At 33.9% G+C, this 17,771-nt stretch overlaps 1 protein-coding gene across 1 annotated transcript in view; it reads right to left on the bottom strand.

Annotated features, from left to right (window-relative positions):
* Nucleotides 1-17,771, bottom strand: part of LOC145684040 (apolipoprotein D-like) — a 159,825-nt gene that overhangs the window by 12,536 nt on the left and 129,518 nt on the right. The window contains exon 5 of the mRNA XM_081755867.1: nt 10,829-10,935. Within this exon, the coding sequence (XP_081611993.1) occupies nt 10,829-10,935 (107 nt within the window). The remainder of the gene's footprint in view (nt 1-10,828; nt 10,936-17,771) is intronic.

Raw genomic sequence — 17,771 nt, 5'->3', positions numbered from 1 at the left:
TAATTATATTCTAGAATATTCTATATCCTGACAATACTGTATCGTCAGCCTATATTTATTGAAAGTGAACTTAATCTTCTTTTTGGAAACAAATTCAAGATGAATCAGCTTCTGTCATATATTTGCCATTTATGAGTAGAGACTTGAGCAATTCGTCTCATCATGTTTCTCTCAACTCTAGCAATACGATTTAATGTAAGATTATGCTTTGTTCCCCGTTATGCAGTCATTCTAAACATGCAATAACTTGATATTGTGTCACTAGAAAACAATAATTTATACCAAGATGAATAAAACGAATTTACTTATGACATCAGCGATAATACATGAGGATAGCCTGTATAGTATATACTATCTTTTTCGTTAATGTCTTATTGTCATATGAAGATATTTGAATTTATCTATAATTTAATTATGCTCACGATTTTGATTTTTCTTAACTTTGTCACAATTTTATTTCTGGCCATTAGCAATTGCGACTTGGGAAAAGTCACATGCTCAAAGAATCTGTTTTTTTTTTTTAACTTTCTAAATCTGTTTAACAATTTGGCAATATCCCTTGCAGCAAATCATTTTTAAATCGACCCACTCCTCATTCCTATGTTTATGAGAAAACAAATTAGCTGGAAAAATCCATACTATCTCCAATTTATGTGTTATCAAAGTTCAATAAACTAGCATTATGAACCCACAATCTTATTTAAGACATCCTTCGCTATTTTGTAGTTAGTCAAACAATGACGAAATTCAAAATTTGTAGTCGATTTATGTGCACTATTAATGAAATAATAGAAAGCAACAACAAAACACAGACGATTGAGTAACAAGATTTTAAAATATATGATGTCGCGAAAATAGAGCTAATAACACTGAGAACTTAATTTTTTTCTTTTCAGCAATGATCGTAGAGTGAATGTTATGAGATTATTATCAGTAATAGTGAATTTAAGTATTTCTTTACTCGTATGAACTTTTCCAAAAGCCAAGTTGACAGAAGGGAAATGAACACGATATATAACAGTTATTTTCATTTATTAATTAAAAGTTGATTTGCCTAGTACGAAAATTTTGATTGACAAATTCAGATTTTAATCTGAAAATTAAGGTAGTACAGTATTAAACACAAGAAAAAACTGTGAAAATGTAAGATGAAAATAATTTTAGAAAGAAAAAGGCAACAGTGATGGAATGAGTAGAACTGTCCATAATAGAAGTTGAGGAGAGAGTAAATATTTTTCAATACCGAGATAGTATTAGTAATGATCTGAAATGCAAACGAATAACAAAACTAACGTCAAAAAATGACAGAAGAAGAATCCAGAAGGAAGGAAGAAACTTTATATAATGCTTCATGTGGAATATTGTTATTAACAACTTAGAAGCGTAGTCACTACAATGAAAAACAACTTTAAACTTTCGAAATGGCAGTATGATAAAGGAAAGAGAAAATGAATGAATGGGAAAACAATAAGAAAATATAGGTAAAAGTACTACAAGACAAGCGAAAGAGATAAATACAGTTAGAATCTAATACCGGAAAATATTTTTAAATATTATTTTGAAGTTTATTCTGGTAGGCATATTTTTATACATACTGTTAAGATCAATAAAAAAAAAAAAAAAGTCTAATAAACATTTTTAACGGATGCAGAATTGTTTAAAAGTCCATTTAAATGAAAGAGGTGCAATATGAAACTAATGAGAACTGCATATCGAAATACAGTGAAACCTCTGAATAACAGACACCAATGGGACGGGAATTTTTGCCCGTTACTGAGAGGTGTCCGTTACAGAGAGGTTACAAAAATTTAATTTTCTCAACGGTAATTGTATGCAGTAGTATACAGTAAATACATTATGTATGAACGTAAATACGTAAAATTCAATATGAAAATACTCTATTTAGACGTATTTGAATTACTGGGACGGATGAAGGAGAAATTCATTTCTGTTAAATAATATTATTGTTGGGGAATGTATTAATATGTTCGTATACTGCAAATGATAATGCGTGTATGGTAAGTTTCTTAAGGACATGTCATCACCCTGTAAAAAATCCATTAATTCACTTACCGCCTATATTAAAAGTAAAAATAGCTTTAAAAGTATGCAATATTATTATTAAATACTGAAAATGTGGAGAAGAAACTCACAAAATTTCTTGGGGAAAAGTCTGCAGTACTCTCTGCCGTGTGCATCCTATGGACACTAGTTTCTGTTCGAAATTTGCTTGCAACTGTTGGATCAATTGGAGAACTTCTATTTCACCGCGATTAATGGCAAATTTTTTTAATTGTTCAACTGTTTGAGACACCAATTTGTACAAAAGAAAAAATTTTTCTTTTCCAAAAAAGAGAGAAAGCATTGCTCGTTGAAAAATGTTATCGCAAAATAAACCATGTTTCTTTTTTTATCTATGAAATTGTCGGGAAAGATGCAAAGCCCAGAGGAAAAAGCACTAAATTTGTTAGGGAAGGAAAGATCCACATAGAATTCTTGACCATACGAGTAATCCAGCATGAGTGTTAGTGCTTATTGAAGATTTTCTAGGATTTCCACCAGAAAGCAGTTTATTGCGGTCAGAAAAAAAGAAGCATTTCAAGTTCAGCTTGAAGTTGTTCTGTTTGATGATAGATACACTTGTGGGGAAAAGACTTTTCTGTCTACTGTCAAATATCGCAGAACCAAGAATAATTCCTGTCCGTTATGAATAGGTTATTGAAACGTTTGGGGGTAAAAAAAAAGGACTGTCCGCGTCCGTATCTGAGAGTGTCCGTAAAAGGGAGGGTTTTGTACCGTAAGAGAACATATATTTTTGCCGGGACAAAAAAATCTGTCCGTATTATAGAGGTGTCCGTTATTGAGATGTGTCCGTTAAGGGAGGTTTCACTGTACTAGAAAAATACAAACGCAACAAAACCTGTAAATTGAAACACAATTAAAATCGAAAGCTAATGAGATATCTGAGCATTGTGTGATTTCATTAGTGCGGCAATTTTCGGTTCAACCTTCGTGATGTACATTATCCAGTCATTTTCAACTGATAAACGACTTTGTTTTAATACTTACCATGAAAGAAAATCCACTCCGGTCAGACCCCCAGAAGAGGGAACTTTCTTATTTTATATATATAAATAAAGCCTATCCCAAAGATTGGAGCCCTTAAAAGTAGCAGTATGACAACCCCCGCCCCCCAGAAGTCGGTTCTGGATCCGCCCCTGACTCCGGCCAATGATATCCATTTTGAAACAGTATGACGGATCGGATTCGATATTTGTAATATGAATGAACTGACCAAGTTTGGTTTTAATCCATTCGCTTTTGGGGGAAGTTATTGTATCCACTATATACAAGAAATGGATTCTACTATTATAGAAATAGATGAATATCGTGAGATGGATTTAAAATCCCACACAAGCTTATTACAAACCAGAAATTATAAGGGGGTCGCTGGTAAGAGGTTACAAAATGGGGCTCATGATAGGAATTAGGTTGAGAACCACGGATGTAAGTAATATTTTATAGATTGATCAAGATATTTTGTTAGTACATTGTTATGGTGATGTTAGTCGTTGTCAAGGAAATGTTTATAAGATATAATTGTGTGAGTCGCCATAATAGTTAGATGTATAATTTTAAATTGTGCAGTAAAAAACGGTATTATTGTCAAATATAGAGTTGTGTAAATTCTAAACTGGTGTACGTCTTTTAAAGCTATCTTTAATGTGCGTGATAGCTAAAAATACATGAAAATATATGTACGAACTGAGATGTTATATGTGAGATTACGTTATATCTGCTCGTCAATTGTAAGATCCAAACTTAAGCTCCAAGCAACAAGATTAGCTAGTCCTTTCGAAAACGTAGACAATTCTATTTTACTAAAATTAGTTTGTAAGGTTTGTCCATACACTTAACTGAGAAATGGTACTCCTTATTTCTCCTCCAAATCGATAACTTTCCTTTATTTATTTAGCTGATTGAAGTTCAAGGCTTGTTTTTACCACCAGGCTATATGAGATGGTATATGTTCAATCTCAATGGTATGGAAAGCAGACAAATAAATAAATATGGTTTAAATGTGATCTGTACCACTACTCTGGTTTTACCACAAACAAGTACATTCATTGGAGATCGAATTCAGGATCACTTACACAGAAAATACACATATTAGGTACTTGGCTAGTCAAAAAGGCAATAACTCTTCTTTATTTTTTTTCGGAACTCTGCGTGTATTAAAGACTTGCTCTTTTATGTTATTCTTATTCTAGTTTTCCTGTTTTTACTACTAGCTTGAAAATAGTCTCAATTACCAGTCATTTTGTTTTAGTCTATAGTATATCTTTGTGATTCACACCAGAATCTTTCGTTTTACTTTTTACAGTAAATGTTGACATTTAGCGTTTATTTTCAACACGGAGGCTATATGCGACGTGCACCTACAGTTGAGGTGGAATCAGAAACACCATAATGTGTTCAAATTACAAAACTTTCCAACTGGGAATCGAGCCCAGGACTTTGTCCTGTGCTAGCCACTAGACAACCGGGGAAGGCAAGCAACAAATATAGAGTTAAAACTAAAGTGTCAAAGAGTAAACAAAACAAATTAATTATCAGAAAAAGATTGGAGAACTGATACACAAACGTAAATAAAATTGTAGAACTTTCGTTTATCCTTCATCAGGTAGAGGAAGGGGAAACAAGTAGAAAGAAAAGCAATATTAAAGAAAAATTGGTAATTGAGGGATATCAAGTTCTAGAAAACATAGTTAATATTCCTTATTCATCTATTATCTGTCCTTTTTTTCTTAACACTTACTCCTTCCTACTTCTTTCCTTTTCTTACATGTTAAAATATCAGCGAAAGTGCTTATAACTTTTATTTGTCTTATAGGTTTCTGCCTTATTTTTATAATTACGTATGTATAATAGTATACATACACACATAGACACTTTACCTTACTTCAACGTAAGATAGAATAGTATGCTTATTTACTAACTATAATCAAATTAATAAACTCTACCACTTAGCGACTCACAGTAATAGAAAGATTAAGATTTTCCTTGATGCATTTATTTCACGTACTACTATTTTTAACCTCTGTTAAACAAGTCTGCATGGAAGAATAGAAAGAAAAAATGCACAGATTTTTCAGCAATCAGAATTTTAAGTAAGGATATGATTGTTAAAATTCCAAGCACATTAACATACTGTGTGAGGTCCGAAACTAGATAAAGAAGAATACAATTATAATTATTTTTAAAATTATGTGTTTAATTAATTGGAACTCCTCTGTCCACATCGAAGGTATCTGAGATTGGGCCTATCGTCAGGCCCGTATTTATATATTGTGCGCCCCTGTGCTCTAAATAATTTGTCGCCCCACTCCCCCCCCCCCACCCGAAAACGACCTATATTAGAGTTCACAGTTTTTGGGATCGCTGAGATGAATAGTGAAAGTTTCAATTCAATTCAACTCTCTCTACTCCCCATGGAGGGATGCGATTTTAAAAGTTCTGGAAACGACAGATATTAGTGTTGAATTAATAGTTTTCGAGGTCGTTAAGTTTAACGGTATCAGTTTTCATGATGTTCAAGTTCATCTTCACCCCTTAGGGTGGGGGTGAGAGAGGATGACTTTTTAAAAATAATCAGATAAGCTAGCTAATTAGTAACTACAGTAATTAGAGAAAATTAAACACATGAACATATTTTCTAGCGCTTGCATGGGACTCTGCGGATTGCTAGTTTTAAATTTACTTTATTGTGAATTTAAAAAATCCAAAAGTTTGCTGATCCCTAAATTCTACCGCCCTGTGATCGAGCACCGAATAGCACTTACCTAAATACAGGCCTGCCTATGGTTAACTAGGAGTTTAAAATACATAAATCTCAACCAGCAGTCTGGTTAGGATTTTCCCATTAAAAGCAAAATTGAACACGTAAGTCACAAGAAAGAATAAGAAAGTACTAACCATGTTACCTTCGTTGAACATAAAGGATGAATATTCAAATACAAGTGTAGATTTCTGACTTATGGATCAGGACATAATAGTGGCTCTTAAGATGCATTTGGTGGGTGAAGGAATTCACATTTTATTGTAATGTATGTAATATGCAGAAAAAATGAATATTTATTTTGATCAATTTTACTATCAAACAACAAAAAAATTTTCACATGACAAGAAAATGTACTTCTAACTTTCAACGGATTCAGAGACATTTACAAGAGTTAGAATTTTACAGTTTTTCTACTCTTGGTGATAAAAGCCCATAATTAGAAGATTAAAATTTGAGATTATCTAGAATTAAAGAAAATAGTTCGCTTAAATTTTAAGAGTAATTATTAATTTACTTGTTAGGAAGATTAGTTTACTGATGAAACAAACTTGAAAATTAGTTTTATCTTTAGCCAAGATACGAGTAATGCTGATTCTATTAAGAAATTGTTCATTACAGTATGGATCGCCCAAGGCTCAGAGGTTTGCTTCGTGATTAGAAATAAAACTACAATATAAATGCTGTGCTAGTCACACTGTTGTCAATCGTAAGCATGTTCTACTGTAATCCACCATCCTATTAGGTAGACTATTAAATCTTTATGCTCTGTTCATTTTTGAAAATTATTATAGTACTGTACTATATGCATATAAAATGATAAATGAATTTTGCAATTCATTATTGTGTAGTAATTGATTTTTCTAAAGGTGCCATGGCACTTTCTTAACTCCGAATTCCGAATTCAGGTAGAAAAAAGCAACAAATGCAGTTGTTAGATGTGTCAAGTTCTCTGAGATATGTATAATGCATGCACTGTGACCTACTTATGTCCTTCTCGCTTGCAAATATAATGTCGCATATTTTATCTCTAACATTTTCAAGATTTTGAGAAAGTTCTTCACTCAATAACTTGTTTTTTTCTCTTGCTTATTGGGGCGTACATTGCTCATACTGGCAGGTTAAAAGAAACGACAAATTAATGAGGAAAGAGGAAGATTTCCCAAGAAGGAAGTATTTTTTTTTTAAAGAATTATTTACTCAAATACAACTCTTTAAATAAGATACTGAGATCTCAATTTAAAATTAATTCTTTTTACTGGGAAGAGTAAGAAAGTACAAATGTAATCTTTTCAATGAGACATTGGAAACCCAAACTAAAAAAAAAAAAAAAAAACTAAAAAAAAAAAAAAAAAAAAAAAGTAATCCTTTCAGTGAGAAATTAAAGCTCCAAGTTAAACTTGCAATTCTAGACATTGGAACTCAAGATACAAATGTAATCCTTTTCAGTACTGACATTAAAAACCCGAAAAAGCATGTAATGTTTCACTGAGACGTTAAGGATCCAAGCGAAAATTGTAATCTTTTTACTAAGACATTGATACTCAAGATACACTAGATGAATGTAATTTTTTCACTGATACATTGTAAATCAAAAATACAAGTATAATCCTTTCAAATAGATATTGAGAACCCAAGGTAAGAATCTAATTCTTTCACTGAGATGTTAAGAATCGAAGCATAAATTGTAATCTTTTCACTGAAACATTGGAATGAAAGATGAAAATGTAATTCTTTCAGTGAGACATTGAAGACCCAAGACACTAATGTAATATTTTCAATGAGACATTGAGAAATCAAAGTAAAAATGTAATGTTTTCAATGAGACATTGAGAACTTCAGGTAAAAATTGTAATTATTTGAGATGTTGAGAATCCAAGTTAAAACTGTAATCTTTTCACTGAGACATACAAATGTAACCCTTTCAGTGAGACATCGAAAACCAGAGATACAAATGTAATATTTTTAATGAGACATTGAGAACCACCAAAGAGAAAAAGTAATGTTTTCAATGCGACATTAAAACCTCAAGGTAAAAATGTAGTTCTTTTGTTGAAATGATAATAATCCAAGCTAAAATTGTAATCTTTTCATTGAGACATTGGAGCGCAATATACAACTATAATCCTTTCAGTAAGATATTGAGAACTCAACATACAAATGTAATGTTTTCAATGTGTCATTGAAAACCCAGGGTAAACATGTAATTCTTTAAGTGACATATTAAGAATCTAAGTCAAAATTGCAATTGAAACAGATATCTAAAGATAAAAGTGTAACTCTTTCATTGAAAAATTTGGAATCCAAGACAAAAATGTAATCTTTTCATTGAGAAATTGAAAACCCTAAAGTATATTTGAAGTGCTTTTACTGAGATATTAATAATACAAGATACAAGCAAAATCCCTTCATAAACCAATAAGAACCCAAAATTCCAATTTTCACTGAGACATTGTAGTGCATTATATTGAGATACTGAGAGCCCAGAATGAGCTACGCCTGAGAATTTTTTTTTTTTTTTTTTTTTTAATGTTTCTGCTTCTTGAAGCATGTCTCTCGATGTAATGTAGCTTCAAGATCAACGTGGTTCCACCCAAAAATGCATCAAAAAATAAAAAATTAAGCCCATTACCAGCGAAAATTCACATTCACGTCAGTGTTAAAATTATCGCAATCTTAAATGTTGTATGCCACAATATCTTTCTCTTTGACACAACACACACACACACATCAATCTCACTCTGATTTTAACTTTTGCATACTTGGAAACGAATTTGCTTTGACAACTTGAATGAATAATTTTCGGAATGGGATCTTAAAAGTACTTCTTATACCACTATGATGATGAAAGGATTGTACACTCTCAAAGTCAAACTGTACCAATACCATATTACTTAGCACTCAGAATTCCCCACATCTTCTGACTTCCCTAATTATTATACTTCTATGAAGAATATGACTAGTGAGTATCTAAACCTAAATAGAATCACTTCTAGAAACAGCAATGCAACTCTATTCGCTATGCTTCCATTTTATTTAGTATATCACCGTAAATTCGTAATTATATTAACACATAATCTTATCAGTCGTATATATTAATTACATTATCAAATTTTGAACAATATATATAAATAAATATATATAAATTTTGAACCAGAGGCTAAATTACCGGTCAGCAAGATAAGTGCACAATTAACAAATAACTTTTTGCCAACTCAACATGATTAAGAAAATATTAGTGACACGACGAAAATGGACATGCCCTTATCTACTACATCTTTTGCCATTCTTTTGTAATTTATCTCTAGCCTTACTCATGGGCGTCTCTGGCATGTTAAAATTGGGGGAACGGGGACGACTAGAATGCTAGTAGAGCCCAACTGAAGTTACGTCAAAATTATGAATAAACTGGAATCTACTTTACTAATAGCATCCGCTCTTTCTATCTGTAGCAACACAATTCATCATAATTTTCTTCCATCACTGGTAGACTACTTGCCGATAAAAAAAAAAATAAGTTTATATATAATATGGTTTCTAGATAATTTCTTCACATTGACATTCCTACCGGTGAATTCCTGCTCAGTGTTCTTAAACGCATTTGCAGCAGTGTAGTTTTATTGTCCTCATATATTTCGATTGTTTAGCTAACAAAATCTTAACTCTCTGAAAGAAGTCTTACGATGACACTTGATTTGATTACGATTTTTTAATTTTCATTCTTCTGTATTTTTAATAAACTCAAAAGGTATATTATTTACCTTTTTGTTCGTCATCTCTCTGTATGTTTTTGTCCAATGAACTATCCTGCTTCGTTTTCCGTTTTAATGTCTAAAATGAACAGTTTATTCCAGTTGTCATCCGGCTCCTTAGGGAGTATTCTTTCCATTTTCCTCAAACTCAATTCGCTCATTAAACACTCGTTTCTATCTTTAGTTTCTATATTATCATAGTAGTTGTTCCTTGCTACTGTTCTACAGTATTCGTATGAAATTTATTCTCATATATAACATTGAAATTTCCCTATCTTTTTAAATTCTTCTTGTCACCTTCGCTCCTATTGTATATTTCCCTGTATTTATAGATTTCCCTTCTTAATTCGCAGATAAAGTTTCTATACATCCTTTCATTCCCTTCTCCAGTCTTCCTTCGTCATGGGAAACCAATTATTGCTGGTTAAGCAAAAAAAAAAAAAAAAAAAAAAAAAAAAAAAAAGTGCATGCAGCCGAGACTACTTTGACTACCAAAAAGCGTAACTTAAAATAAAATCCTTCTTTAAAAGTGACACACGTCATGCGGACAATCTAATGTTTAAGAACAGACGTAACTTTAATTTGTTCTGCCTTTTTACTTCTTCCATATAGATGTAAATACTTTCTGCATTGATCCATTTATCTAGTACTCAAAATATTTGGGGGGGAGGGACGCGTCCCCCTGCCCCCCCGCCAGAGACGCCCGTGGCCTTACTACCAATGTTGTAGTTGCCTATACTATTATTAAAAATACTTACCCTATTTTCCAGCGTACAGGACTCCTTTCCCAATTTAAAACAATATTTTAGAAAAACACAATATTGAAAGTAAAACAACGACTATAATTTTAAAATAAAAATATTTAACAAAGTACTGTAATAAATTTTCACAAAATACTGTAATATACAACTGCATGCAAAAGATCATGTGAAGGTCACTTAAAGAAAAAAAAACTGATAAAATGAAAGTATGAAAATTCCTGTTCAGTTCAAATAAAAGAAAAAAAAAACTATTTATATCGATTGACAAAGAAAACAAAATCCCGTATACTGTATATTTGTTTAACTTTGGCTGAACATTTTGCATTCCATAACCTAAAAGCAGAATATGGTACTATTAGTCGAAAATAGGAGAAACATGTCTTACTAAAGCTAGACTTCTGGCAACTCTAGATGGAAAAATATAGAGATCAGATTTAGAAAGTTCACATTTCAACGAACATTTCTATTACTCTTACCTTCATTAATCTTTTAGGGTCAATGCCATAGGATTTAAGAAGACGATATGCTCGGTTTAATGTTTGTTGGGGAACAACAGCCGCTCGACCAAGGATCCACACACTCTCTGTAAACAGAAACAAATACAGCGTAAATACTAATTTATACAAAAATAAAATATATCGCACACTATTGTCTATTCTGTCGAACATTACTTATCGACACATTTATCTGTCTGTTGTTTCCTCTCATTTACCATTAACAAAAAGGTGCTGAAAAATAATTTTGACACATGGGCGTGTAATGCTAATATTGACTTATTTACCTTCCAGATAGTGCGATCCAGAAGTCTAAAGCAAGGAAAGTGTATTCGAAAGTTAGTCTTCAAAATCAATTCAATGCTCCCAACTGTTCAACATTTGCAGGCTAACATTTTTTGTTAATGCATACTCCTTTTGATAATAATAGTAAATATCATATTATGGTATATTTTAAATAAAAAAATACATACAGCATTTGATTGGGAGTATTTTTTATCGGTATTATATGGAAAATTTATATGAATTATTCAGATATTGGAAATTTTAGGAAGATGTTTTGGGTCGAAACTGAAACAAGAAAGGAAAACTTTAAAATAGATGAAGAGACTACTAAAGTATAAAAGAGGCTGCAAATTTGTTCTTTCTGGGCAGGAGAATCAGGTCGCAACAACGTATTGCACAATCACATGCATCCAGAACCCAAAGTAAATATGGAAGTATAATTATTAAAGCACGAGAAATGTGTGTCCCTTCTCCCTCCTTCTAATTAAAGCTTGCTGTGTGTACTTCTGAATGAATCACGCAAGTCATATTAATCAAACAGAGGGTTATTCAATGTCACTTGCCAAAACAAACACAATTCCACATATAAATTACGTAGATCGAAATTAGAGATAGGATAAAGTACAGAATAGCAGTAGCAAAGTTCGAAACAAGAACGATTCATTACTAACATCAATCAGTATTACTGAAATATATTTTCTAAGTCCTTATTATCACTATAGAAGAAACATCGCAAGGAAAGGTTATAATAAAATGAAGTGAAAATATGGAAAATCATGTAGTTTGCTACAAGCAAACTGAATGAAGAAATTTTATCTTCATTGAAAAGACTTGAAAAAATGGAAAGAAAAAGAAAGAAAGAAAAGTTAAAGTAAAGGTGAATACATGAAGTCCGTAACAATTTTATTCTTTTTAAATATGGTTCTTTGTATTGGCATTTTCAAATATTACGATACATTTTTTAACTAATGTGCTGTCTACTACACTCACTATGCAAAACTCATGGAATAGCAAGTCATTGATTTGCGGGCGGACACCACATGTGCTCCACACCCCCTGCAGAGCTCCGCCGCAGTTATGGGAAATGACTCTGAGTGATTCGTGTGAAATGCAACCTCGTCGTAAGTTGACGATATTCGAATAGGGCGTGGGACGTTCGATTTAGGAGCTAGTGCAGGAATTTGACTTACGACGTACAACCGTGTCCAGGTCCGTAAAACCGTATGCCACAACAGACACCACATCGGGCGTTCCGCTGCCCTCAATCATCGAAATAACGACATTTGGGACGAGTAGTCAGAGACAGGAGAGCAACAGTGCAGCAAATCACGGCCAAATTCAACACTGGACGCGTTAGAAACGTCTCTTTGTGAACAATCCGTCGGAACAAGCATGCCTTCGGGTATGGGAGCCGTCACCCTACATGGGTGCTGCTGCTAACCCCGCATCATCGGACAATTATAATGGTAACTAGTAGTTTGGTTGGCGAGAAAGGCAGAAAAGGCGGAATGTGTCATGCCATGTAAGTGAACGAAAAAGAAAAAGAAGAATAATTTTATGTGGATAGATTATTATTATGAATGCAGTAGTTACATCAATGTATGTTTCACATATTCGTCAATAATATAAAGTTAAAAAGGTTAATAAAATATGTTGAAAATAGTTCAGTGGTTTTGTTATATAATTAACAAACTCATTAAAGGATTTGTGAGTGTAATATAATAGTTTTACAGTCCGGCGTGCATTTACCACCATTGGACACTCGCGGATGGACACTTCAACCAACAGTGGCGTAGCGTCATATGACCCAACGAGTCACTGTACCTCTGTACCATGCCGATGTGTGGCGCAGACAGAAGGAAGAGATGGATCCCGAATGCACCAAGGTTTGGTCCAGGGCGATAGGGTATCAGTCATGGTGTGGGGCGTGTCTTCTTGGCACATAATGCTACCCTTGGATGACTGGTCCGCGGTAATATCAGCTGCTTGGAGACCATCTCCACCCATTCGAGGACTTTCAACACCCTGACAACATTGCGGTCTTTCAACAGGCCAATACGCCAACACATGCTACAATGTGGTCCGTGAATGGTTCGAATAGCATATAGGGAAGTCCAAAGACTGAACTGGTCACTCTAGAGTCCCGATATGACTCCATTAAATGGGGTGCCGTTGAACTCATGTTCCATGCATTGGATTCTCGACCCAGAAACATCCCGAAAGTGGCTGGTGCTCCGCAGACTGTGTGGTGTCAACTACCTTCAGAGATGTATCTGAGACTTGCAGACTGAGTTCAACTAAGTATCACTGTGCTCTGCAGAGCCAGAGTAGGACTGATCAGATATTACGTGGGTATCCCATGAATTTTGCTAAGTCAGTGAATTAGTAAATATTAACAATAATATTTTCTAGAAGTGTCTATAATACTCTATAGGCTGATTATTATTGATAATTTACACTATATGACATTCTTTCGGCAATGCGATATTAAAGATATAGATCTGATCCATCTGCCGTAAGTGAAAATAGTAGCTGTTAAGAAAGTATATGTTATTTATATTATTAATCTGGAGCAACGAACTTCTTTACACTTTTCACTTTCAGAAACTTGGAATTCCCAATTTCACTTCTTTTCATCAAAATTGCTTTCCTTCTCTTTCAACTATTGGACTTCAGAATGCTGAAAGCTATAAGCTGTTATGTTAGGTACATTACACGCATTACCTAGTTACGTTACATAATCTATATTGTTTTCATTGTAGACATGATGTTTACATGTAAACGTAGTCTATCGATTCTTATACGTAGACGCTTTTAGATAATTGTTGGACTTACTGATATCCTAAGTAATTAGTGGTATTGTAACTAGTAGCTGTATGGTTTTGTTGAGCATGAAGTTAATTATTCTTTCTAGATGATATATAGGGTGGCCCAAAAGTAGGTATACACCCCTGCATTGATCAAGTATAACATTCTAGTTTATGAGTTTATTTGCTTCGGCTTTCCGAGCTTAAAGTATAAGTAAAAAGGCTTTAAGAACAAATAGTAAATAAACTGATGAATAACAATAAGAAATTATATGAAATACAGTGAGCTGATCAGTACGGCACTGTATCCCTACTTTTGGGCCACATAGAACTAGATGATTTATTTAAAACTAATCTCATAAGACTTAACAAAACTAATATGAAGAGATTGGCATTGTAATACAGTGTGGTATAAATAAAGTGACCAAATCGTCAACTAGAAAAAGCGGGACACTTTTTATTTCTGAATAGGTTGCTCCCCTAAATATACTTTTTTAGCCTCTCCGCTCTCTCTCACTCTCTCTTTCTCTCTCTCTCTCTGTATCTCACAAAAAAGGGTAAATTTACACTTTTTCGTTTTAAAACCTATTGAAAAGGCTGTGGAATTAATTAGATAACAAATAACTATCAGCAGCTAACAAAAAATGAAATATTTGAAAACATTACTAAATATATATGAGCGCTCAAATCTATCCCCGACAGGATAAATAATTACTCTCAGCATCGGACTCCAACTCCTTTTATTTGCATTTTCTTACTTTTAAACATTATTTTACAAAAAGAAACTAATTTTCTTTTTACTTTCACTTTTATAGTCTGTACCTTTGTTCCCATTTCGTAGTGTGTTACATCTTAGTCAAATCACGGAAATACTGTACTGTACTGATGACAGTGCCTCAATCCGCCCGAAACAGAGAGTAAAAACAAATTACATTTGTTCTTCATAAGACTTTCAGCCACTTGCACTGTCGTCTGCGGAGTGGGGAGGCCTGAGGAAAAACAGTGCAGCAACCACATCCAATATCGCAAAAGTCGTAATGACGTTGCTCAGTAATTAGACATAGGGCCTATTCCAATATAATCACATGGCTTAGAAAATAATAATATAAATTAGGAAATTTTAGCGATTCGAAAGATTTTTTTGTACCCCAATGTACGTAAATACGGGACATTTTGGCGTCCCGAGAGAATTTTTCGGGACACCGGAAATGGTAGTGAAAAAACGGGACAATCCCGGTTTTACGGGACAGTTGCCACCCTAGGTATAAACATATAAATTTTCATTTTATAACGTTAATGCTTCACAGTTCCTTCTGTTCTTTCATTTTCTTTTCGTTTCTTTCTAGTTCTTCCTCTTTCCATCTGATGAATATTTAACGAAAGGGCTGACAATATACTTTAGCACTTATATGAACTGGCACAATTTGTTAAGATTAATTATAAAAATAATACCTATAAAATAAAGAACTTTTATACAGTGCGTTCAAAAACACACTCCGTTGTGAATGTAGGTATTTGTTATTGTGAGAAAAGGATTGAAACATTCACTTTTCTCCTTGTGTATGTGTATGTTATGCAAATGTTCGGCATAAACTTGAATGACGGTAAACTTTAACTTCCAACTTGATATCAGCAAATTAAAGATGGTTTTCGTTACATTGTAACCAGTAACTGTGCTCAAAAGTCAGAGTTCTGTTGAGTATCGAGTAACACAGATGTCTCTTAATGTTTACAATGAAGTAACATGTTTTTTTTTTTGGGGGGGGGGGTTGCACACATGTTTCATGTGGGTGACAAGTATAGAGAACATGTGAAAGACTATTTATGGAAAAGTGGTTCAACAGTATTCATTGAATAATACCTACATTCAGGCATGTAGCCAGGATTTCGTAATAGGGGGAGGGTCCATGACGAATTACTGTGGTTATCACACCAGGGGCTCGATCATTCTAAATTATTTTAGTGACAACACATATTAGTTCGTTTAGCCAGAATTTTGTAATGGGGAGAATGTGAAATGAAATACTATGGTTACCTACAAGAGGAAATGAAATGAAATCTTTGAGTTTTTCGTCCCACGATTATGCCGGGTAGGCTAAAGGAGACGGTGATGATGAGTAATGAATGAAATGGTGGAATGAAGAAAGTGGGAGGAAACGGGAGAACCCGAGAAAAACCACACACACGGTGTTTGTCCACCACAAAGCTCACTTGGCGCGGGCTGGATCAAACCCGGGACCCCAAGCACCAGAGGTGAACGCTCTACCACTGAGCTACCGCGGCCCCATTACCTACAAGAGGCTCGATCAATCTAAGCTATTTTACTGGCAACATACCCATATTGGTTTGTTAGGACAATAAAGTGAGGATATGTTAGAAAGTATTTTAGTAACAAACTGAAGAACTCTCCAGTAAAAGAATATAAAAAAGTATTGAAAAAGATATAGTCTTCCGAGGTCATTCGAACTCTGTTCTTGTCTTCTTTTTCTTATCTTCGTTTAATCTTCGTGAGATCTCTTTCGGCAGTAAAGACATCCTATAAAAGGGATTAGTGTTGCCGCGAAAGTGAAAATTTCTGATCGAACCGGTTTATCGATCGTCATTTGTAGTCCATAGGATTAGCATGGAGCTAGATGGAATTCGAAATACTCCGTTACAATAATATCCATTTTTAATTTGACCCCTTTCCGTTTCCTCCACACAAAGCTCCTCATAAGAAAGAATAACCAAACGCTTGCTGATAGCTCTTTATTTCTAACGCTGATTCTTCTTTTTCTTGTTTCTTTTTGTTTCATCCTTCCTTATTTTTTTTCTGGTTTCGAAGGGGGTGGGAGGTTCGGACACCCCGGACCCACCCCTTGGCTATGTGCCTGCTATATTGACTTAAAACTATTAGAGTACTGAGGGACGCTGTCACATATAAGGTACATACAATTTATCGATCGCCAATCCTTACTTCGAGTGTTCGCAAAAATGTGTAAGAGAATTGATCTGTGCCTTCAAACTGAGATAAACCGTTTTCAACATTTACAACATTTACGGTAGTGGAGTGTTTCTATGTATCTCTTTGCACTAATTCACTTCAGTGCAACTGTTCGAACGCAGTGTTTTTGTAGTATGATATTGGGAACCAATCCCATTATCTTTATGCACCAGCTAAACAGGAATGAAGAGCTATGGCTTTACAAATATTTTTTAAAAACGTATTCAATTTAGTCCTTTTTCTACATAAAACACTAAAAGGGACAGTAAGGTTTTAAAATGTTAGAGATCATTACACACACTAACTGACAATTTATCGGTACCAAAATAAAACTACGATGTTACTCTTTCTACATATTTCATATCTCAAGTTCAAAGACAAGATTGAAATTTTTTAGTTTTACGTCCCACGATTATGCTGCGTAGGCTAAAGGAAACGGTGATGATGAGATTAAACGAAATGGTGGAATGAAGAAAGTAGGAGGAAATGGAAGAACTTCGAGAAAACTTACACATACGGTGTTTGTCCACCACAAGAACTACTTGGCGCGAGCTCGGATCGAACCAGAGACCCCACACACACCAGATGTGGACGCTCTACAACTAAGCCACCTGACCCATATCTCAGGTTCAATAAAATGTGAAAAATTATTCATCAGACCGGAACCCTTCATTATTGTCTAATTCTTGAAGATGACAGTATCGGTTGTCGAAACGTACTAGGAATATAGCAATACTTTTAGGATTCCCAGGGCACATGCTGATAATATATTTCTTTAGTGTGTGTTATTATACCTTTTAAATTTCAGGTAATTCATTTTCTATTCTCGCTTCGATAACCCTTTGTTCCA

This window comes from Thermobia domestica, chromosome 4, assembly GCF_964235325.1.
Source record: "Thermobia domestica chromosome 4, izTheDome1.hap1.1, whole genome shotgun sequence".
NCBI lineage: Eukaryota > Metazoa > Arthropoda > Insecta > Zygentoma > Lepismatidae > Thermobia > Thermobia domestica.
Note: the sequence above shows the minus strand (reverse complement) of the source record. Positions and strands in the feature narration are given on the sequence as shown.